The following is a 25,233-nucleotide window of genomic DNA, read 5'->3' as shown; positions in this document are numbered from 1 at the left end:
ACATGAAGATCAGCAGTTCTTGTTCCTAGCATGGACGTTTTAAATGCTTGGGAGGTCATGTAACAGACTTGTGACAATCCGAGAAGGCAGAACTGAAACAGATTAGACAAGAGAAGCCACATTTCATTATCTGGGGTAGAATCTTTCTCCATTCAAGTATCGAAGATGATGCTCATATCTCTAAAGTTTAATTTCCTGCTTCCTTTTTAATCTGAGCACAATAAATGCCTATTTAATGAGGTACTCCCTCCACACCCCCACTGTTCATAATGAGCACTCATGTAATCTCAGTTAATAAAATGAGGATTTATTAAATTTTCAGTTCTAATAAATAGTCAGCCATTATCTTTGCAATGGGCCCCAAGCCCTGGTAAAAATGAAATGGAACCTGTGACCATTCAGAGGGAAAATGTTCAGATATATATATATATATATACACATATACATATACACATATGCACACACACATATATATTGTTTTTTTGCTGAGGAAGATTTTGCCCTGAGCTAACATCTGTTGCCAATTTTCCTCTTCTTTGCTTGAGGAAGATTCGCTCTGAGCTAACACCTCTGCCAATATTCCTCTATTTTATATGTGAGATGCTGCCACAACATGGCTGACGAGTGATGTTGATCCAGGCCTGTGATCTGAACCCGTGAGCCCGGGCCACCGAAGTGGAGTGCACCGAAGTTAACCACTAGGCCACTGGGCCGGCCCCCTCAGCTATATTTTTTAGTTACAAAAGTGAGCCTCCCCATCACCTTACTGCACTTAAAGGCTGGAAGCCGAATTTAGTTTTCTTACCACACAGAGGTCCACAGACACCTTATCCACGCATTAAGATCTGAAAAATAAAAGAAAGGAAAAACAAAAGCAGAGGCGTAGGTGTAAAAAGTAGAATAGATGGTTTCCATGTCCACAGCACTGCGAAGAAATTCTGCTCTGAAGGAAGCCCAGAGTCCAGGCCCATTCTCCAACGTTTTCTGCTCTTTTTCAAAGGGGCCGCAAGAGGCAGTGGATTCAGCCATTCAGAGTTCCAGAGGAAAATTAGGACCTTCAGGACTTTTATTTCCAAAGGAAGAACAGAGCTGCGAGAAATCCAGGCTTCCATAAACCCTCCCTCTCGTAGGCAGTTAAAACCCTGCAGCGAGGTAAGTAAAGAAACAGTGCAATGTCTTAGACTGCTTTTGTGGTTCATTTTTAAAATACTGAGTTTAGTCGTAAATAATAAAAATAAACAGAAAGGTATTGAGGCTCAGGTTCCTGCAGCCCTGAAAGGTGGCTGTTTGTTGGAGCCAAGAAGATGAGACTTCTAAAGCTGGACTTGAGGAGGCCAGAAGGAGCAGCTCCAGGATGAACCCAGCCATGGCGCAGAGCCGAACTGAATGACAGTCCCCTCATCGCCCACTCTCCCCTAGGCCTCCATGCCAGCATCCACTCCTTGCTCCTACCTGTCCCCACTCGTCTCTGCTAGCCTGTTGTTCATTATCGCAAAGGCTCCTACCCCCCCTGAGAATTCATTGTCCCGGGACACCGTGCTGCTCTGGTGGGGGCAGCCGTTGGCCGTTTCAGATAGCTGCTTCTGGAGGATGGCCATCGAGACCTTGTTGGCTGCTAAGAAGTCCTTCATGGAGATCATCTCCCCCGAGAGACGCCGCCCATCCGTGTCACTCTCCATCACCCCATCCGTTTCTATGGAGATGTTGCACCGTGTCTGGACATTGCCTGGCATCACCACGTTGCTCCGTGACCACAAGAGATTTCTTTGGCATTGTTGGCAGCACCCGCCATCTATTTTCCTTAGAATCCAGTTCACAGACTGTTTGATGAGGATGGAGATGACATTGAACAAGGAGTAAATGCAGCAGACACCCATGAGGATGAAGACAAAGTTGGCAAAGCGGTAGAGGCCTTGGCTATCATACTGGGCGTTCTGGCTACTGACGAGGTCCCCAAAGCCAATGGTGCTGAAAGCTACAAAGCAGAAGTAGAGTGAGTCAAAGTAGCTCCACCCTTCGATGGAGGTGTACATGGCTGACGCGCAGCAGGAGATGAGAAGGGAGGCCATGCACAGGATCAGCATGACGTAGTACACGGAGGGCTTCCAGCCAGCCAAGCTATCCACCTCCAACTTCCCTGGGTTCTTCAGGCTCGCCGGGGGCAGGGTCCCTCGTCTCTGGAGCTGCCGCTGGTGGCATGATTTCATGATGTAGGCAATGACGGTGATCAGGCGCTCCAGGAAGAGGTTGAAGAACAAGATGGTACTGGCGCACCCAATGAGGCCATAAAAGATCAGAAAGACTTTTCCTCCTACTGTTGCTGGAGTCGTCATCCCAAACCCTGCAAGAGACAAAAATTAGAGAAGAGTGAGGGAGGTCTGTGCTGTGAATGGGTTAAGATCTTGGCTTTGATTGCTGGCAAAGGACCTAAAGATATAGTTTCATAAAAGCTCTCAGTCCTAGCCTTTCTAGGAGTGAGAGGGAGAATTCTCACTCCCTTTTGAAGACATTAAGTGTTGATCAGAGCTGCCCTGCTGAAAGCCCATATGGTGCCATTGTGCAAATCAGAAACAGGTACCTCTTCCTCCTGGTGGATACAGCCAGAGAAAAATGGCTTGGTGATGAGAATGGCAGCTGGATTTCAGCCTCCCCTCCTGACTCTGCTAGATGTCCTTGTACAGTACACAACCTGAACAACCATAATCAACAGACATTGTTCAGACAGATAAACAAAGGCTCATCCAAAGAAAGGCTTATACAGACTCACTGGAATTCATTTATTCCATGAACACTTATTGAGTGCCCTTCCAGGAACTGGGGATAGAAACACAGAAAGGACAGATCTGATCCCTGCCCTCATGAAACTCTAGTCTAGTGAGGTGACTGCAATATCGTGTGATAAGTGTTGTGCTGTGATAACTGTTGTGTGTTGTACAGGGTCCTATGGGTGCTGCTAAGAGGGGAACTCATCTCAGACTTGGGGTTCTGGGGAGACTAAGCAGGGCCTGAAGGCTAAAAAGGAGTTAGGCAAGCAAGGAGGAGGGGTGTGTGTGTGGCGGTGGTGGTACTGGTGCTGGTGGTGGTGGTGGTGGGGGGCTGTTCCAGGCAGAGAAACAGCACGTGCCAGTCTATGTAGAAATGAGAAATTTGCTCAAATCTTTCCCATCTTTTAAACAAAATTCTTATGTGTTGGGAGTGAAAACTCAGTGTTGGTATTGTCCAATAAAATAGAAAACGTCTCTCTTGCCTTTGCCTCTTACTGTTTGCAATTTCCACCTTCTTGACTTTTCTACCCATGCACACAGACATGTTACTAAGAATACCGATTGCAGGACAGTGGGCATCACTAAGAAAAATGAGAAACAGAAAAGAGCACTGATACATTCAGCATTTCTCACTGAGGGGCCCTGAGGGTCAGCCCACCCTGAGGGACATTGGCTCCTTCCAAGCAAATAATTCCGTAACCATGAGAAGTTTGATTTGTTTGAGGGAACGGACATCAAAGTCACTCTGAATACAAACATATTCAAAAAAAGTACTGAGCATGCCTCCCCGGGTTCAGTTTCTTATTCAGAACAAACCTTCCTGGTTCCATTTTTTCTTTAGTATCAAGTTCAGTTTCCTAACTTGGGCTGCATCATTGTGAACTCAAGGACTCATCCATTATCTTCTTTCCTGAGAATACCCTGCTTGTCCCCAAGACAACACTTTTCTCTGTTGCCACAGCTCGGCCGTGGCTGCCTCCCAGTGCACTCTGGGAAGTGGTCAGATGAGACCTCGTGGTGTGTGGGCTCCTGGGATTCTGATCTCCTTCTCTCCTCAGGCGGAGCCAAGGGGCTGCCTTTCCCCAACACGTAGATGTGCCTACTGTGTTACCATTTAGCTTTTCCAATTAAATTCAGTTTTCCTTTCTCAGCACACAAGTGTCTACATTAGGGCAGGAAATTAACAGCCTAGACCCAAGAGACTGGAGGAAGATACTGATTGAGCTTTTCAGCTGGGTGGGATGGAGTGGAATGGGCAGGATGACTTGCTAAGGAAGGAGTGAGGGACCAGGAATAATTCCACTGGGAGTTACTGTGATGGCTCTAATGGCAGAGAGAAAATCATACCATCATCTCTTCTCTGAGAACTCGTGCTTTCAAAATCAAAGGCCCTCAGCATCTCTTGGCAGTGGAGGTTTATTTGGTATCTAATATCATTTATTAGGTATCTTTGTTATGTAAATAAATACTTTGCCTTTGCTGGGTTTTCTTTTGTTAGTATCTTTATTACTATCCCCAAGCTCAAGTTGAAATGAGGGGGTTGAAGGAGTGGAGAATTAAGAAAAATCTTAGTGAGTTTGAGCTGAGAGCAATGTCTTTTTCTTCCCAGTCCAAAGAAAACTGAGGACTACTCGAAGTATCGAGTAATTTGTCCCTGATTATCTAAGGACATTGGGGCACCTCGTCTGGCTCAGTGACTTCCTGGAACCAGTAAAGCTTGTGAACATTTCCGCATTGAGAAGATAGAAAAATGGGAGCTGGAGCCCCTGCCCCAAAGCTGTGAGGGCACAGGGGCAACGCTGCTGTCTTCATTGGAAACAGAACTGAGGCGACACAGGAAAAAGGAGAAACACCCATCTGGGGCTGTTTATTGACCCGACTATATTCCAGAAACTGGATAAAGTTATCGAAAATGAGGAAGGCCCAGAAATAATAAGAGGGGTGTGTGTGGGAGGGTAGGAGAGGCACTTGTCCACAATCAGAAGAGAATTTTCTCATGGAGCACAGGATTCAAATGGACGAATGTTTTCTTTTCCAAAAACCTTCCTTTCTGACCCCAGAGGTGACTTGATTATTTTACTCTTGGAGACAAGGGCAGCAGGAAATGTCAGGAGTAGCTCTCAGCCAAAGGTAACAGCAATAATTTCCTGAGCACCTGTTAAGTTGGTGTTTGGTCACATAAGGGTGACCGATACAAGGTCCTTGACCTCAAGGAGCCCAGCAGGCAGGCTGGGACAGAAAAACTGCTATCTACAAAACAAGCCATAGGGAGTCAAGGGCCAAAATAAAGGCACGATGGAGTTGTCTTGGCTTCTGGGTCCCCACTGCAGTCTCACTTGCAGTGAGTGACTTGGGTTCACACGGGTGAAGCCAGCTGACAAGCTTGATATGCTGATTTTTCCAAAGAATGGGACTTCCAGTGATTTTGCAACATGTTGCAGGGACTTAAGATTTCTAGATTCTATCTTGTTTATTTGGTTTTAAAACCTTCAATTTTATTAAAGAAAGGATAATCCATGACATTTGATTACCTACTGTATTTGATTGATCACTGCCCTCTTTTCAATCAGCAAAAATAACAGAAAATGGCACAAATGTGGCCTTCATGGAAGCAGCGGGGGACAGCCTCCTGATGTTTGAAGTTAAAGGGTTTCCACAGTGTTTACTGTTCTCAGAGCTTAAAGGTGTGTAAATTAACAATGCAGGCTTTTTCATAGAAAGCCTCCCAGTTTTTGAGCCCCCAAATGCTGAGCACTAAGGATGCCTGGGATTGGGGATAATAAGCCTCAGGGTCCTCCTTGGTGGAGGAAAAGGACACAGGCATTGTCAGAAGTCTGCCCTCTGCCAGGTGTGACTGCCTCCTCACACTGCTGGGGAGCTGGGTATTAATTACTAGTCTATTAGCCCCATTTGACGAATGAGAAAAGAATACAGAAGCTAAGTAACTTGCCTAAAGGCGTAAAGCCAGAACTAGAACCTAGATTTGTCTTGCTTCCCAGGCCTGAGTTCTTTCCACTTGACTATGTTAAGTGGGTGCAAGCCACTGTCAGGTGTACACAGCTTAAATAGAATTGAGGGAGGAAAATCAACCAAGCGTCAACAGTTCTATGTGTCACATAGACACCCAGTCCACAGTGGCCAACCAATATGGTACCACAATCAGGGGATTGGCTGCATTCAGAAGCTGAAACTTTACAATCTTCACTTATTAAAACACACATTTCTGAATGTATTTGCTCCTCTTCCAACAGGTGATGTAATTAAATCAGTTTAAAAACCTGTTACGCCCCATGCATTTTGGTCTCCCTGGATTTCAGAGGCACACAGATGAAACTGATTGTCACAAGTGGTGCATTTCAATACAAAATTTGTTCCCTATGCTTCAAGTCTGAAGCCATCTGATTTGTGTCCAGCCCCCGAGTCTAGGAGCACATGAGCTAGCTGATTGGGGACCAAGGGCACACGAGTTTGGTTTGGAGGCCAAGGAAGTTCACCTGGCAGTCTACTTTGGTCTAGCTCCCATAAATCATTTCAGATCTGTTTTAATGTGACTATAACCCCTAAGGGTGCTCCTGGGACCAAACTAGGCTCCCTCTTGTCCTTGGGGCCCAGAATGAAGCAACCAGGGACTGCCAGGGTCCCAGTCAACCCCAATAGTGTCCTTCATCAAGACCATGAAGATTATCAAAAGAGGAGAGCAGGCCTGCAGTCTCCCAGTCTTTTATGCATATGCTGTCGACTACATATTCTTTTAACAATTTAATCAAGGTAAGAAATTTAAAATCTTTGCATTATGATAGTTTTCCAAACATACACAAAGGTAGAGAGAATACTATAATAAACCTTTATTTCCAAGTTTCAGCAAATATCAACATTTTGCCAACCATGTTTCTCCCATCCAAGCATACCCCCTTTATTTGATGGAGTATTTTAAAGTAAATCCTAGACAGCATGCCATTTCATTCATTTATAGTGATGCATCTGTAATTGACAAGGACTTTATTTTCCCAACTCAACCACTATGCCATGATCACAACTAACAAAATAACACTAATTCCTTAACACCAATAATGCCCAGTCTACATTCAAATTTCTCAAAAATATCTTTTTACTAATGATCCCAATGAATCAGGATCCTAATAAGGCCCATGTGCTATATCTTTTAAGACTTTTATTCATTAACAGTCTCTCCTCCCATTTTTTAGCCATTGATTTGAGTAAATGTGTCTTGTAGACTTCAATCAGAATTCTTCTAGAAACATTTGAAAAAAAACACAAATGTATATTACAAGAGTGACCTCAGATGCAGGGGAAAAAATCTCAAACTGCATGGGGACGTATAAATTGGCACAAACTGCGCAGAAAGCAATTTGGGAATAGGTATCAAATATCTTAAAAATATTTATGTCTTTTTCTCTGGCTTTTTGTTTTTAGGAATACATCCTCCAAGTTATCAGAAATGCGACAAGTTACGCACACTGACGCTAACCATGTCTTTACTTATAACAATGAAAATCCTCAACGAGCTAAATGTCACGTAATAGGGAAATGACTAAATAAAGTAGCCATTAAAATGAAGTCATTAAAATGATATATACAGAGCTCTTAATGACTGGAGAAAAGTGGGAAAAAAGCAGAGCTAAAGTGTGTCTGCAGAATGACTCATGCCTGGCCCATGGGGCATCCTCATTAAATATTTGTTGTGAAGGAACAAACTTTATAAAATATTTTTATGCAGCTATATACATATCGTAGCAGTTAAGATGTTTTTGACTATCAGTTAACAGCAAATCATAAATAGAGGTGGCTTGAACATGAAGAGGATGCATTATCTCATAGAACACGAAGTTTAGAGATAAGGAGCTCCAGGGATGGTTAACTGGGTGGCTTTAGAACATGGTCTATGACCCCAAACCATTTCACCTTTCTGGTCCTGGCCCCGTCAACACAGCGGCTAGTTCCTCTCACGCCCACAGTTCAGGCATCACCACCTCACATGCCAGTGTCCAGGGCCAGAAAATGTTGTGTTCCTGTCTTTATAAGAGCAGAGAATCCTTTCCAGAAACCGCCTGGCAAAATTTCCATTATATATTATTGATCAAAACCAAGTCACATGCCCACTTGTCAAACAAATTATCTACAAGGGGAATGGGTTTAGACTTAGATGGGTCAGGACTACCTGAGTCGCTGGGGGGAAAAGATGGACCCCAGAACCGACAACGTCTGCCAAAATATACACGGAAAAAACAACATAAAGGGAAAGAGGCAAAATTCTTAATCAGGTTAAAATCAAAATTCTTAATCACCCTCGATTTCAGGGTGGTGATAAGATGGGTAATTTAATTTTTCCCTAATGTTTCGTATCATTACTGTTAAACAGAGAAAAATATGTTAAAATATTCTGGAAGCTTTCCTCAGATTGCAGGCAAACACTTGCTCAGAAGCAGCATCCCTCTTGATTCGTTCTTCTCAATACACTGAGAAATCAAAGCTTGACTTGCATATACGGTTTCTTATGAAAATCTTTTTGATTTGGAAATTTTAAGCCTCTTTGTGTATGATGAAACTACAGAGGAGTTGGGTGGGTGTTTTTTTTAAAAGACCCTCCAATTAGGATGGAAAAAGGAGGCAAGAACAGATGCCACGGATTATCCTTGGGAGGATGTGGGCGATGGGGAGGAGGTTCTTAAGGATAGAAGACTCAGAGGGTCAGTGGAATGTACACCCGGGGTTCTCACCAGGACGCTGTATTTACTCAGATTACGGAAACACACTGTTAGAACTGAGAGGGACTTCACAGCCTTCTAGTCCAAGCTTTTCATGTTACAAGGGGGGAAACTGAGGCACCAGCAAGCCAGGTAATCTTCATAAAGAGTGGCGGCTTGGTCTGAATCCAGGTTCCCCGTCTAGACTGCCCTCCTTTCCTCTTGTTGTCTGTAGTAAACTGTTTCCAAAGATGATTTCGAGCAAACTGCTCCCATCCTTGTAAACACTTGCTGTCCTATGGCGAGGTGAAGCTATTTCCCTTCCCCTTGAATCCTGAATGACCTTGAGACTTGCTCTGACCAACTGAATGTGGTGGAAGTGACGCAGGCTTAGACAGTAGAAGCCTAGTAATTTCGTTTTTCTCTCTTTGGACTCCTGAGCCACCGTGTAAGAAGCGTGATCACTCAGTTGGAGTGAGCGGCCCAGCCATTCCAGCCTCCCCAGATGCCGAGTGAAGCCGTCTTGGACATTCCAGCCCCAGTCAAGCTCCCAGCTGAATGCAGTTGCATGAGCTACACCAGCTGATAGCTCATGGACCCAAAGAACCACCAGCTGAGCCCAGCAGACCCACAGAACTGTGAGCAATGCCCGTGGTGGTTGTTTAAGCCACTAATTTGAGGAGGTTTGCCACATAGCAATGGATAGTAAAATGTCTTCTTTCTGGGACTTGCCACTTTTTCAACAGGCATCTCCTCCCCTCTATTTCTCTGCCCCTCCAGCTCCTCCCTCCATTCTTCAGTGACAATTCGGTGTAAAGGACTTAGCGGAGCTTCAAGAGGAGGCCTGCAAGGGACTTGGAATTTAATGGAAATTTACTTGTAAATCAAGCAAGTTGTTGAACCTGCTTGATATTAAGGAACAGGCACAGCTGAGGGCCTTGGACGGGTGGGATAAAGAGGGCATTCTACAGTTGATACACATTTGGGTTATTTCCAGTTGGCACTATTATGAAGTGTTTCTATAAACATTCTGGTACATGTCATTTGGTGAACATATGTACACATTTCTCTTGGATACATACACTTAGGGGTGGAATTGATGACTCATAGGATAAGCATATGTTCAGCAAAGTGGATGTACCAATTTACCCTGCCCTCATCAATATCTGAGAGTTCTAGTTCCTTCACATTCTTGCCAATATTCATTTTAACCATTCTGACGGGTACACAGTGGTTTTAATTAGCATTCCCTTGATGCCTAATAAAGTCGAGCATCTTTTTATATGTTCTGTGGTCATTTGGGCATCCTCTAGAACCTCTTCAATTATTTTGCCCGTTCCCTTTTTTCTTATTGACTTCTAGGTGACAGCAAAACAATGAAGCTCCGGGCCTTGAGTGCTGCCCTGAATGTACGACACAGAGACAACACAGAACCCTAATGGGAAATGTGGGCTAGAGTTAATAATAACGTATCAATATTGGCTCATCAGCTGTAACAAGTGCACTACACTAATACAAGATCTTAATGTAGGGGACTCATTGTCCTTTGTGCTCAGTTTTTCTGTTAACCTAAAACTGATAATAAAAAATGAAGTCTATAGGGAAAAAAAAATTTAGTTTCTCTGGGATCATTTCTAGATGTTAAGGAGAGAGCCACTGGAAGGCAAGTGTTGATGTGACAGTCAAATAAGGCAATATTTCAGTGTTTACTAGGTTCCAAGCACTGTGCTAAGAACATGGGAGGGTGGGGTAATTAGAAGATAGTTTCTGCCTCCAGGAGCATCAAACCTGGTCCAGGAGAGAAAGTGCTGGAAATAACACACAGGAAGGAAACATGCACTAGTTTGTTAATCAAATCAACTCCTTTTCTGAGTCAGCTGCAGATGACGTAAAAGATGGATTAAAACTCTGCCAGGCTTCAGGGAGGATGGACATTCTGTTTACACCTTTATTTACAGTATGAAAGTTAACTGAGAGATGAATAAGGTAGAAGGACACTAAGGTCACCTGGGACAGAAGTCTTGAACTTCAGTGCACATGAAAACTCCCTGAGGAGCTTGAACTGGGGATTTCCAGGCCTCACCCCAAGAGATTCTGATTCAGGAGGTCGACTGGGGCTAGATACCCTGAATTTTAAACCAGCGCCCACAGTGTTTCTGATATAAGGACCACAGACCCCACTCAGGGAAACACCACTAGCTGAGGTCAGAGCACAAGAGGCAGGGGGACTGGTTTGTGAAAGGCAGTAAAAGTCACGTCTGCCTGGGGAAGATTCTAAAGTAAGGCCCCCAATCTCCCCACCAAAACACAGTGAAAGGATCTCCAGGGTCCTGGAGGCAAAGACAATCCTTATTTCTTTTATATATTAAAAGATGATGCAGAAACACTTCAGAGAGTACATTATATCAAAATGAGCTTCAGAAATTGGTTAACTGTGGAGTCTTGACAGCTGCAGACATGATGGCAGCTGCTCCTCTCTTCCTTTGGATTGAGGTGACTTCCAAAGTATTCATGGACTTTCTACCTCCTACATTACCTATGGTGACAAAGGAAATGAAGAGAGGGATGTGGTACTTCCCAGCCAATCCATCTTCTGGAATGGGAACCAGGAGGGTGCTGTTCATAGTTTATTTTTGTAAAATGAGGTTCTGGATTATTGCTGGGGGAGAGGAGGAAGGCGGGAGATGCAGAGGTGCGACCAAGGGCTGAGGCGGGCACTGGTTCTCAATGATCTTTTTGCATGGGCATTTGCTCAGCACCTGCCGGTGCGGTGGCCCACCTCGGTGAAGGAATGGCCCTGGATTCCATGTTCTAGGCAGTGCTTCTTGACTGTCGTACCTGAACCACTGGTACCAGAACTACCTGGGGAGCTTGTTTAGATGCAGACCCCTGAGCCTTACCTACTGGATCAGCGTCTCTGGGGCTGAGCCCATTTCCTTGCCTGGATAACAATAATTACCCTAGAGCCAGAGACTCTCTGTTCTAGAGTTTTCCATTCAAGACAGGATTGCTCAGCGATTTAATAGACCAAAGGAGGACTGGCAATAACTTTCTGCTTTTAGGAAGTTGATAATTGCTCTCTCTATTTGCAATTATGCAGTTGACCACTGCATTATCTAGTGGTGAGAAAAAGCAAAGGAAATAGATTGACTTTAGGAATTTCCTCCTTCGTTCTATGACCTACTGGTTCATGAGGCCTGTATGAGTGTCAAAGCTCTATGCGCCCTTGAGCACAAGGCCACTTGACTATTTATCCCAGTTCCTCGAGGCAGGCAGAATAGTGTCCTGAGAGGATGATAACGATGATGGCAGTTTACAAGGACGGAGCACTCACTCTGAGCCAGGCTCTGTGCAAGTGCTTTACAAAAAATCACTTCTTCCATCCTCATACCAACCTTGTGGGGCAGGAATATTATTTTCCCCTCTTACACAAGAGAAATCTGAAGTACACAGAGGTTAAAATACTTGCTCAAAGTCATGCAGCTAGCTAGTTAGGGGCCTGGGGTCTAGTCCAGACTATAACCTAAGTGTGTGACGGTCACAAATTGTTCTCCCTTTGGGAATATGAGGATAGGATGGCCTAGATGAACTCTAAGGACCTTCAAATTTCGAAATTCCATGATTCGGGCATGCAGGGCATGAATCTGAGCTCATTCTGCAAATTCGATCATCCTCGAATTCTGGGGAGAGCTTACCTTGGGTATCCATAGCTCTCCTTCCACAGGCTAGACAGGTAAATCTATTGACTAACTGAGAAAAATTTCCCTCTGTAACACTTCGCACCTATAAAGGTCTCACAGGCTGATTTAAAGCTTTTCATAACGTGCCAAGGAGGCTGAAGGGAAATGGTACTTCTCTTGTACCTCTGAGCTGCTGTTCTCCAGCACGTACTGTTACGTCATGAGTCCTTCCTAAAGTTAAGGATATTTTTGGAATTTTCTATTGGTAGGGTTATTATTCCTAATTTTGTTAACAGAAAAGGATCTTTTCTGACAAAAGGTTATGACATGTGTAGTAAAGATTAAACTATTTTCCAGGTAACTTCTGAAGTAGGGGACATTTCTAGACTCTTTAGCAATAAGTAGTTTATAAGTCAAAAATAAATGACTGCTATCCTAACTATAAAAGCTGAAAACTGGGCCCGGCCCCTATGGCTGAATGGTTAAAATTCCATGTACTCTCCTTCAGCGGCCCGGGTTCACCAGTTTGGATCCTGGGCGTGGACGTACTCTGCTCACCAGCTGTGCTGTGGAGGCGTCCCATATACAAAAAAATAGAGGAGGATTGGCACAGATGTTAGCTCAGGACTAATCTTCCTCAAGCAAAAAAAAAAAGGAGGATTGGCAATGGATGTTAGATCAGGGCGAATCTTTCTCAGCAAAAAACAATAACAACAACAGCAAAAAGCTGAAAACTGGGTGTGACAAATCAGGATTCCTTAAATCATTTACATCACTACAAGTCACGGTAATTTCTGTACTCAGAAGGTAACAAGCATTAGCCTCATGGGAATCATAACACATCAGCTTCTGGAAAGGAATTTTACACATTTCGTTTCCCGGAGAGAGATACTGAGTCATGGAGGCATTTAGCTCTGTGTTTTATGCTTTCTCCAGCTCTTTTCCTCCTCACAAACATGTAACTAGTACGACAGTTGGAATAAATGCTGTTATTATTTCCGACTTTAACCTCATTTAAAGGGGGGAAAATCACTTGATTTACTTATCTCAAGTAGGTGTTCCAATTCCAGTGCTTCTTAACTTTTAAATCCTGAAACTACTCCTGAAAAGTAAGCAACTATAATTACGTTCTCTCTCGAGCTAAATTGCCCGCCCCCAGAGTACAAAGAAATGGTTCAGTTAAGTAGAATGTTACCACAACGCCAGGCGTGTAACTGAGGAAAGGGGCCTTATCTTCAACATGAGTGAGAAGACCTGGCTCCAAGACGTTCTGAGGAATTATGAAAATTGTATCTTTATTTTGGTGGCTCCCAGCCCACATTCTCACCACCCTCCCTCTCCCCACAGCAGCCTCTCAGCCCCTTTGTAGGATCCTAGAGCTTCCAGAAATCCAGTTTGAAAGCCAAAGACCTGGAAAATATTGGTGGCCCTCTCACCTTTTATGGTTTTCCTTAGATGTATGATGTTGTAACAAGAATGACGCATGGCCAGGGCACACTAAATGACAGAATCGTATAAGACTTAAGAAATAAATGTGGGGCTGGCCCCGTGGCCGAGTGGTTAAGTTCGCGCGCTCCGCTGCAGGCAGCCCAGTGTTTCGTCGGTTCGAATCCTGGGCGCGGACATGGCACTGCTCATCAGACCACGCTGAGGCAGCGTCCCACATGCCACAACTAGAAGAACCCACAACGAAGAATACGCAACTATGTACTGGGGGGCTTTGGGGAGGAAAAGGAAAAAATAAAATCTTTAAAAAAAAAAAAAAAAGAAAGAAAGAAATGTATTAATAATATCATAATATATGTTCTTTCCCAGTCTGTACCTCTTTCCAATAAACTCGTTAAACTTCCTATGTGTTATAGACTGAAGGTTGATGTCCCCACCAAATTCACGTGTTGAAACTCTAGCCCACAATGTGATGCATTAGGAGGCGGGGACTTTGGGAGGTAAAGAGGACTGGATGAGGTCCTGACGGTGGAGCCCTCGTGATGGGATCAGTGGTCCATGAGTCACCAGAGAGAGCTTGCTTCCTCTCTCTGCTCTCTGCTCTCTGCCACGTGAGGATACAAACAAGTCAGCAGTCTGAAACCTGGGAGACGACTCTCACCCGGAACCCAACTGTGCCGGCACGCTGACCTAGGGCTTCCAGCCTCCAGAACTGTAAGAAATAAATTTCACTTATTGATTATTAGTCTATGGTATCTGTTACAGCAGCCTGAGCTAAGACGGTATGTTACTATTCTACCATCATGTACTCTGCATTACTTAGAATTTCCTGGAAACATTTGGCAAACAACCTCACGCTTGCTATGAACATTAGCTCTAGGGACCAAAGCTCCCTACAGAAAATCAAGTTCTTCTTTCTCTTTCTCCCTTCTTCCCTTCTCTTCTAGTTTCCTTCCCTCCTCTTTTCCTTCTTTCCTTCCATTTCTTTAAGAGTCTTTAGAGACCCACCACTCAAACCTAAAAGCCAGCAGAGAACCCATTTCAGAAAGCATTGTGACGCTCGTGGCACAAATGGAATTGGTGTAATAATTTAACTGCCAGAAGAAATGTTTGAAAGCATATAATACAATGGCATTTTAGCTAGTCGTGGGGAAAGAAAGGGCTGATTCATTAGAATTTACTTTCCCTCTGAGGGAATGAACACTGAAGACAAACACCCCCCAAGAACTCAAGCTGTTAACCCAAATGCGAGGGTTTTCAGTAAGATACTTCAAAAAATGGAAATGTGAAGTTAGAGTCAGAGAGCAAGTCTGAGGCGCCCAGTCAAACCAGAATCCAGGTTCACCCTGAATCTGAGGAGCTTCCTGTCAGTCACACTTTTACGCTGAGTGGGGTCAGATTTGGTAGCAAAAATATGTGGCGGGAAAAGGGCAAAGTCATTGTTATCCACTGGGGAATGGAAAGATGAATGAGCAGCTGCACATTCAGACACTGAGGAGAATGCTTAGCCTCTCAACTTCATCTCGGAGACTGTCCTATCTAAGTGTACTCTCACGGGAGCCTTTCTGGCCTTGACCCAAAAGGATTTTCTCCTCATGACCTCATTTCTAGTTTTGCTGGTAACACAGGCTCTATGATGAAAGTTGACCTAATTTACTCTTTTCCTCCTTAAAATTGTTCTACACCTCTACCTTTCTCTTCTCTCTAACGTACATCTGAAGCATCCTTTCTCCTTGAGAAGTCACCTGTGTTCTTTCTCTCTGCTTAATCATTCATTCAGCAAACATTTATTGAGAGCGTCCTTAGTGTCAGACACTGAGGTAATTGCTATCAGTAAATAAGACATCACCTTGCAGCTTCCTTCAATTCTATTTCTTCCAGGATTTGCACTTTCTTTTCCCACCAGTTTCTGCTTTGTTGCCTACATTTTTCACCTGTTTATTGGCCTTTTGTATTTCTTTCGTGACTTCCTCTTCATGTCTAGTCCATTTTCCTGTTAGGGTATTTATGGTTTTTCTATTTGATTGGTGAGTGCTCTTCATATATTTTTAAGAAAATTAACTTGTCATCTTTTATGTATGTTGAAATATTTTTTCCAATTTATATTTGTCTTTTATTTTTACATAAATGTTTTGTTGCTATGTTGCTATGCTGAAGTTTATGTAGGAAGTTTACGTAGGAAGTTCTTATGTAGGAAAATCTCAATTTTCATCAGTCTCCTATTGTGGCTTTTGGCTTTGGGAGTCACAGGGAGAAAAGTCCGTCTCTATCCTAAGAATGTAATAGTAATCACCTATGGTTCTAATTTTGTGTGTGTGTGTGTGTGTGTATGTGTTTTGGAGGAAGATTAGCCATGAGCTAACATCTGCCACCAGTCCTCCTCTTTTTGCTGAGGAAGACTGGCCCTGAGCTAACATCCATGCCCATCTTCCTCTACTTTATATGTGGGATGCCTGCCACAGCATGGCTTGACAAGCAGTGCCATGTCGGCACCCAGGATCCGAACCAGCGAATGCTGGGCTGCTCAAGCAGAATGTGTGAACTTAACCACTGCGCCACCAGGCCAGCCCCTGGTTCTAATTTTTAAAAACAATTTAATAATTATTAATTTAATAATTAATTAATTTAATTAACTGTAGGGATCTAACACTTTAAAAATAGTTTTTCTCAGCACCATTTTTAATTGAAATTTTTATTGAGACAATTGCAGATTGATGAGCAATTGTAAGAAATAATAGAGAGAGCCTTTTATACTTTACTCAGTTTTTTCCCCAATGTAATATTTTGCAAAACTATACTGTAATCTCACGACCAGGATATTGACATTGATACAATCCACGGTCTTATATTTCCCCTGAATTACTTCTATTTGTGTGTATGCATTTAGTTCTAAACAATTTTGTCATATGTGTAGGCTCTTCAGCACCATTTTTAAATAGTCCACTCTTTCTCCACTCTCTTGAAATGTCACTTTTATCAGAGGCAAATTTCTCACATTTGTTTCTGGATTCTGTATTTTGTTCCGTTGATCTGTCCATACTGGGACTGGTACCAAAAACCTAAACAGGTTTCTTTTTTTAACATCTGTGAAGACTCTTCCCTCTTCCTTCTCCCCTCTTCTCTTCTTCCTCCTTTCTCCTTTTTCTTTTAAAAACTGCCCAGCTTATTTCATGTCCAATTTTTCTAATGAGCTTTAGAATCATTTGGTTAAGTTCCAGGAGAGAATTCTGGATTTTGATTGGTGTCACCTTATTTAGAGAGATTCTCTTGTGGAGAAATGACATCCTTACCACATAGAGTTTTTCCACCAGGAACACAGTGTACCTCTCTCCATTTATAGAAATCTTCTAAAAATGAGCCTTAGTAGAATTTTGTAATTTTTTCTTATGAATCCTACACAAATCCTGTCACACTGATTCCTGTTTCATAGCTTTTGTAGATGATGTGAATGGAGCCTTTCCCTCTACCATATATATTTTCTGTTTTTTTGTTTTCCTATTGATTTTTTAATTGTAGTAAAATACACATAACAAAATTTACCATATTAACTACTTTTTTTAAAGATTGGCACCTGAGCTAACAACTGTTGCCAATCTTCTTCTTTTTTTTCTTTCTGCTTTTTCTCCCCAAATCCCCCCAGTACATAGCTGTATATTTTAGTTGTGGGTCCTTCTAGTTGTGGCATGTGGGACGCTGTCTCAGTGTGGCCAAACGAGTGGTGCCATGTCTGTGCCCAGGATCCAAACCAGCGAAAACCTAGGCTGCCACAGTGGAGCGTGCGAACTTAACCATTCAGCCATGGGGCTGGCTCCAATATTAACTATTTTAAAGTATAACTCAGCAGTATTAAATACATTCACAAGAGAGCAGCGTCAGCATCATGGTAGGGAGAGTTGTTCCCTCTGTCTCTCCCCTCTAAGTTACAACTAAATGGACATTCATTTAACCAACAGGGGATTTCCTACACAGCACAACAGAATGCCTGAGAGATCCACACAGCCACACATCTGAAAGTGGGTGGACTGGATCCCTGAGAAACAGTGGAACTAGGTGAGTGGATCCCCCCACTCCCTGGCAGCAGCAATCCAGGTTGTGGGTCCTCACAAAGCAGCCTGTGCGACTGCAAGAGGAGGTAGGGCCAGCCCAGCCTGGGTGCAAACGCTTTCAGAGTGGTAGCCCCATGTGTGGGAGCTCTCACCATGCCATGGTGGCCTCACCCTTGGAAACACTCCCCACCAAGCACAGCAGTTCAGCTGAACTACCAGCAAGCACAGAGCCAGCCTGCGTGAAAGAAAGCACCCCTCCCACCCAGTGCAGCAGCACAGCCTGTCCCCTGTGAGCAAAGCAGGGGGCCCTGCCTGCAACCCTCCAGGAGAGCACAGAGGCCCTGCCTGCGAACTCATGTGCAACCCCACAAGCAGCTGTGGCCAGCCTGTGCAAACACAGAGCAGTCCTACTGGCACAACATCCAGCAGGCAGGATCAAAAAACACAGGTCCTGGCCCCCTAGCAGTGGCAGGTGGAATCTGTGAACTGACTCTACCACAATGCACCCACAAAGGATCAATTCATCAAATACCGTGAAGAAATAGAGGAATAGTTTAGAGCAGAAGGAAAATGACAAGTCTCCAGAAACCAATTCCGAAGTTACAGAAATTTACAATCTAAATGACAGAGAATTCAAAATAGTTGTCATAAAGAAACTCAATAAATTATAAGAAAATTCAGAAAGACAGTTCAATGAGCTCAGGAATAAAATTAATGAGAGAAGGAATACTTCACCAAAGAGACTGAAGCCCTGAAAAAAAACTATACAGCAATTCTGAATATGATGAACACAATCAATCTAGAAACCATAAAAAAATTGAGCTGACGTTATGGAGGAGAAAATAAGTGACCTAGAGACAGAAATCTGGAAATGCTTAAGGTGGAGGAGAAGAGAGAACTAAGTTTTTTTTTATTTATGAGGAAGATTGGCCCTGAGTTAACATCTGTTGCCAATCTTTTCAAAGCCCCCCAGTACATGGTTGTATATTCTAGTTGTAGGTCCTTCTGGCTCTGCTATGTGGGACGCCACCTCAGTATGGCCCAATGAGCAGTGCCATGTCTGCGCCCAGGATCCGAACTGGCAAAACCCCAGGCCATGGAAGCAGAGCATGCAAACTTAACCACTCAGCCACAGGACCAGCCCAACAGGTGCCAATCTTAAAAAAATTTAAGAAATACAAAAGACTGAAAGTAGACCATTATCTTATACCATACACAAAATTAAATCAAAATGGATTAAAGACTAGAATGTAAGACCTGAAACCATAAAACTCCTAGAAGAAAATATCGGCAGTATACTCTTTGATATAGGGCTTAGAAGCATCTTTTTGAATACCATGTCTACTCAGGCAAGGGAAACAAAAAACAAATGGGACTATACCAGATTAAGAAGCTTCTTGCAAGGCAAAGGAAACCATGAATAAAACAAAAAGACAACTTAGCAACTGGGAGAAAATGCTTGCAAATCATATATCTGACATAGTTAATTTCCAAAATATATAAAGAATTCATACAACTCAACAACAAAAAAACAAACAACCCGATCAAAAAATGGGCAGAGGATCTGGACATTTTTTCCAAAGAAGATATACAGATGGCCAATAGGCACATGAAAAGATGTTCGATTGGCTAATTATTAGGAAAATGCAAATCAAAACTACAATGAGATATCACCTTACACCTGTCAGAATGGCTATAATTACCAAGACAAAAAACAACAAATGTTGTAGAGGATGTGGAGAAAAGGGAACCCTCATACACTGCTGGTGAGAATGCAAACTGTTGCAGCCACTATGGAAAATAGCATGGAGATTTCTCAAAAAATTAAAAATAGAAATACCATAAGATCCAGCTATCCCACTACTGGGTATTTTTCCAAAGAACCTGAAATCAATAATACAAAGAGATTTATGCCCCCCATGTTCATTGCAGCATTATTTACAGTAGCCAAGATGTGGAAGCAACCCAAGTGCCCATCAACTGATGACTGGATGAAGAAGATGTGGTATATACACAATGGAATACTACTTAGTCAGGAAAAAGAGACAAAACTGTCCCATTTGCAACAACATGGATGGACCTTGAGGGTATTATGTTAGGCGAAATAAGCCAGACAGAGAAAGACAAACACCTTATGATTTCACTCATATGTGGAAGATAAACATATAGATAAAGAGAACAGATTAGTGGTTACCGGAGGGGAAGGGGGTTGGGAGGCGGGCAAAAGGGGTAAAGGGGCACATATATATGGTGACAGATAAAAACTAGACTATTGGTGGTGAGCATGATGCAGTCTATACAGAAACTGATAAATAGTAATGTATATCTGAAATTACATGTTATAAACCAATATGATCTCAATAAAATAATTTAATAAAATAAATAAATAATTAAAAATGAAAAAAAAATACATTCACAATGTTGTACAACCATCACCACTCTCATTTCTAGGACTTTCTCATCATCCCAAGGAGAAACTCTGTACCCATCAAACACTAACTCCCCATTCTCCTCTCCTCCAGCCCGTGGTAACCTCTAATCTACTTTCTGTTTCAATGAATTTGCCTGTTCCAGGTCTCTAGCATCAGTGGAATCAGACAATATTTGTCCTTTTGTGTCTGGCTTCTTTCACTTAGCATAACGTTTTTAAGGTTCATCCATGTTGCAGCGTGTATCAGAACTTCATCCCTTTTTATAGCTGAATAATATTCCCGTGTATGGATATACCACATTTTATTTATCCATTCACTGTTGATGGACATATGGGTTGTTTCTATCTTTTGGCTATTGTGAATAATGCTGCTATGAACATGGGTGTACAAGTAACTGTTTGAGCCTCTGCCCTCAATTCCTTTGGATGTATACCAAAAAATCATATTTAACATATTTCACTACCGATTATTAGTAGCATATGGCAGGAGGAAGGTATTACATTTCTAATTAGAAAAAAATATTAACATACCTCCCCAAGAAAAATCTAAAACCAAAAGCAAAACATATGTACCCATCCTTCAAGACCCCTGCCAAATGCCTTTCCTGCTCCCCGTAGGCCCTGGCCGCACTGTGACGGCTGCTGATGGACTCCTGTGCATTCGTAGGTGAGCTCAGCACATACCAGGCACCCAAAACTTTTAAATTTAATTGTTAATAAAAAATTGATTCTCTGTGCTTTCGAATCTTCCAGATGAGTTTCTTTGCAAGGCAAAAAGGAGTGGTTAGAGTAGGTGCAATAGAGAGACTCTTTCAACTTCACCAAAGTGACTTGAGGCCAACGAGGCAGAATTGATCTGAAGTGGCAGGTTACCCCATTAACATCTAGGTGCTTGTTATAGGCCTGGTAACACACTGGGAATATACTGCTCTTCTGCTTTCCTCACAAGTCGTTTCTCTTTCTAAACGAGGTGTTCTTATCTTGGTGTGTCCTGAAGGCCTGGGTTGGCTTCCTGATCAGTAGTTCTTCATATTCTGTTCGGTTTTAAGCTCCTTAAAAGCAGAGTCTTGTCCTGCAATCCCCTCCTTACACATAGGCGTGCGCGCACACACATACACACACACGATAGTAAGAACACTGACTCTGGAATCAGACTGTCTGGGTTCAGATCTGCGCTCCATCACTTTCCCAAGGACACTCAGCTAGAAAGGGATCCTGGTAGGATTTGAACCCAAGCAATTTTTGATCTCTATCTTAACCTTGAGCAAATTATTTAACCTATGCCTCTGTTTCTTCATCTGTAAAACAGGATAATAGCAATATCTTCCTCATTGGGTTTTTGTGTAGATTAAATGACCTAATACAGGTGAAATTCTAGAACAGGGCCTTAGAGTTCTATGAGTCAGCCCGTTATAAGGGGAGCTGTTACTGATGTGTGTGGTGGCATGCACACTGTCTTCCACACAGTGTTTGCTAAGTAACGCTTTCTGTGAACTTGGATTTTCATTGTGCACCTTGGGAAAACTCCTTATGTAAGCACAATGGCCTAATCACATGGAGCACAACACCCTGCCCTCCCGCCCTCACCATGGTGCCTGGAATAGCATTTCCATTTGTATGCGCTGGGAGCCAGCCATCAGTAACAGACAGTGCACAGTGACCCACGCTGTCCACTGCCTGGCTGTGCACTGAGTCCTCAGGCCCCATTTCTGATTTCTGCCCTAAACAGAAAGGCCATGGCTGTGCTGGTTGAGGGTTCCAGGAGCTCCCAAACGTGCATGCCTCCAACAAGGGGCCCACCAGCTCCCACAAGCCCAGCTGGAAAAGCTCCAGTGTCAAGGCCTTCCTTGGATGGCCTGTCCCAGTGTGTGGTTATCTTGCTTTGTAGGCTGTTTGCATGTCTCCCCAAAGAGAACATAAGCTTCTTGAAGGCAGGGACCCTGTCTGTTACGTTCACTGCTCTATCTGCAGCACCTAGCCCAGAGCAGGCATGAGGTTGCTGTTTGGTGAATACTTGGAAAGAAAGAAGGCAGGTGGGAAAATCACCAGCTCCCTCCTCCACCCCACCCACTCACCCACTCCTGCCTCAAATGCTGGGCTCCAAGAAGCCTTCCCTGATTCTCCAGCCCACCAGAGAAGCGCTACCGCCGTGCATGGCTCTCATCTGACTCTACACCCCTGCAGAGCAAACAGCCTGAATTTCTCCACGTATTGTTTCCTTACTCATTGTCTTATCTTTTTCTCTAGTTCTTGGGAGCCAAGAAAAACAAATGTGAAAACAAGACTGTAAACTATTCAAAATTGGGACTGTGCCCATCTTTGTGTCATACCCTTGTCCTTCTGGTTCCCAGTGGCTGGCCCGGCACTAGCACTGTGGTCAAGGCATGGGTCAAATCTTGACTACTTCCTTTTAGGAGCTCTGACTTAGCCCACTTTCCCCCCCATCAGGGATGTATAATAAACAAATAACCTTTGCTCTCCTACCTCTTTCCCTGATGGACGCAGGCTGGGCAGGCATGTTAGTGGGGCCGACAGAACATTTCCAGTCTGGCTCTGGTATATTCCCACAGCTTCTCACTTGAGGTCCCTGGGGCTCCGGGCAACCTTCTCTCCGGGCCACTGACAGGTCTGCTCCAGCTGCGGTCACGGCCCTTCTGCTCTGAAGTCAGGCTGAAGGCTTGTTCAGCTCAGTCCAGGGCATGGGACCAAACCTGAAGGACTTCCCAGGGTGGGAGTGGTCGATCACCACTGCCATCTGATCCATAGCAAAAACAAATGAGGTTTTTTTTTGGTTACAGTCTGCCTGACTCCTAAGACTGGACAACTCTAATGGGATAGAAAGGGCCAGCGAAGCAGACTGCTCATCCAGAATGAGTCTTGGTTCAGTTAATATCCTGGTTAACTGAGAATTACAATGGATAGTAGACATGTGCGCAATTATCAAAGTTCATCAAAATGTGTTTATCACATGAATTCTGCCAGGTTATATTTAAAACTATTTTTGATGGTTCAGATGGCATTTCAGATTCTTGCAGTACATCAGAATCATCAAAATGAGCACAAATTATTTTGAAACAGCACTGGTGGGAGTCTCTGATTATATGAGATTTCTCACTGCTTGATATCCAGTAAATGTGTTTTTTACTCTTTTTGGTACACATAATAAACTCTATCCAGAATCCAAACATACACATTTATGCAATATGAAAAGGCATAACCACCGGACTGGAGTCAAATACAGCAGACTGGAAAGATGCCCCCGAGATGTGGTCAGGGCTGAAAGGAGAGAGGAGAGGAAACATGCTGCACTGTGAGGCAGCGGACCACCGTGCAAAGAGCACAGACTCACATCCTGCCTCTGCCACTCACACACAGGGTGATCTTGGACATGGAATTTAACCTCCCTGTGCCTCAGTCTCTTCATCTGTACAACGGGATGATAATAACAATGCCTACCCCACAAGACTGCTGGTCAGATTAAGTGAAATGAAGTATTTGATGCACCCACCAGCCTCCTTGTTTTACACCCTCATGTGCATCCCCCATATTCCTTGAATAGTTTAGTCCTTGGCTCTTAGTCATCAGTCTCGTCATATTACTCCTGTCACAATTCTAGGTGGTTTCAATATTCATATAGAATACATGATCCTTATGACACTCAAGCATGGCCTCTCAATTCCTGGACCTCCTCCTTTGGCATATTGAATCACTTTCTTCATTTGAGTTCCAAGACACAAGTCTCTTCTGTTCTCTTCCTAACTCATTGGCTTCTCCTTTTCAATCTCCTTTGCTAGATCTGCTTCATCTTTCTGTCTTTTAAGTGTCAGAGTGCCCCAGCCCTTAGGCGTGGAGCCTCTTCTCCACTTGATATTCATTCTCTTGATGATTTCATCTGGTGTCACGATTTTAAGTACCATCTAAACACTGATGTCTTCTAGATTTCATCTCTGGTCTGAACCTTTCTCTTGAATTCTAGACTTATATATCCAGCTGCCTATTTTGTTTTCCCACTTAGATATGTAATAGTGATCCCCCAAATTAACAGGCCCAAAATGGAATTCCCAACCTTCCCCTCCAACTTGATCCACTCACAGTCTTTCCTATTTCAATAAATAGTAACTTTATCTTTCTAGTTGCTCAGGCCCCAATAGTCATTCTGGACTCCTCTTCTATTCCTCTGACACCTCCCATCCAATCTGAAAAGAACTGTGTTGACTCTCCCTTCCAAAATATAGTCAAAACCCAGCCGTTTCTCATCAGCTTCCCTGCCATCACCTGCGCCCAAGATATTCTTGTGTCTTCCCCAGATTCTTGTAGCAGCCTCCTGACTGGTCTCCATGCTGCTGTCCTTACACATCCTATAGCAGCCGGAGCTGCCCTTCTGAAATATGTCAGATCACACACTCTATGGCCCCAAACCCTCCAGTGGCCCCCATTCACCTGGCATGAAAACCAAAGTCCATACAAGAAGCCACAAATCGGACGCAATGTGCCCCCTCCCCAGTTCCACCTCTGACTTCTCCAACGCCTCCACTGTTCACTCCCTCTGCTCCAGCCGCAATGGCCACCTTGCTCCTTCTGTATCCCAGGCCGGCTCCCGTACCTCTTGCTCCCTCTGCTTTGCCCCAAGATAGCGGCCAGGCTCACCCCTTCACCTCTTTCAGGTCTTTGCTCAAATGCCAACTACCTATTTATAATGACAACCCCCACCCAGAACTCCCATCTCTCTTTCCAGCTTAATTTTTTTCCCAGAGCACTTATCACCATGCAATATCCTGTGTGGTTTACATTTTTATTTGTCTTATCTTGTTATTCCCCATTAGGATGTTAGTTCCATGAGGATATTTTTACAAAAATTATTGTGGTAAAAAACACATAACGTGAAACCTACACCCTTAACACATTTTTAAGTGCACAGTACAGTATTGTTAACTACATACACATTGCTGTGAGCAGATCTCTAGAACTTTTTCGTCCTCCATGACTGAAACTCTATATCCATTGAATGGCAACAGCCCTTTTCCCCTCCTGCCCCATCAGTCCCTGGCAACCACCATTCTACTTTCTGCTTCTATGAGTTTGGTTACTTTAGATGCCTCACATAAGTGGATTCATACAGTACTCGTCTCCTTGTGGCTGGCTCATTTCACTTAGCGCACT

The 25,233-nt window shown here is 43.5% G+C and overlaps 1 protein-coding gene across 2 annotated transcripts in view; it reads right to left on the bottom strand.

Moving 5' to 3' along the window:
• Positions 1 to 284: 284 nt before the first annotated feature.
• The window catches only part of KCNK13 (potassium two pore domain channel subfamily K member 13), a 93,589-nt gene continuing 68,640 nt past the window's right edge, over positions 285 to 25,233 (bottom strand). For both annotated transcript variants that reach the window (XM_014832140.3, XM_070514189.1), the window contains one exon: positions 285 to 2,341. In XM_014832140.3, the coding sequence (XP_014687626.1) occupies positions 1,449 to 2,341 (893 nt within the window). In that variant the 3' untranslated portion in view covers positions 285 to 1,448. The remainder of the gene's footprint in view (positions 2,342 to 25,233) is intronic.

This window comes from Equus asinus, chromosome 7, assembly GCF_041296235.1.
Source record: "Equus asinus isolate D_3611 breed Donkey chromosome 7, EquAss-T2T_v2, whole genome shotgun sequence".
NCBI classification, from domain to species: domain Eukaryota; kingdom Metazoa; phylum Chordata; class Mammalia; order Perissodactyla; family Equidae; genus Equus; species Equus asinus.
This window is presented reverse-complemented; position numbering and strand designations above follow the sequence as displayed.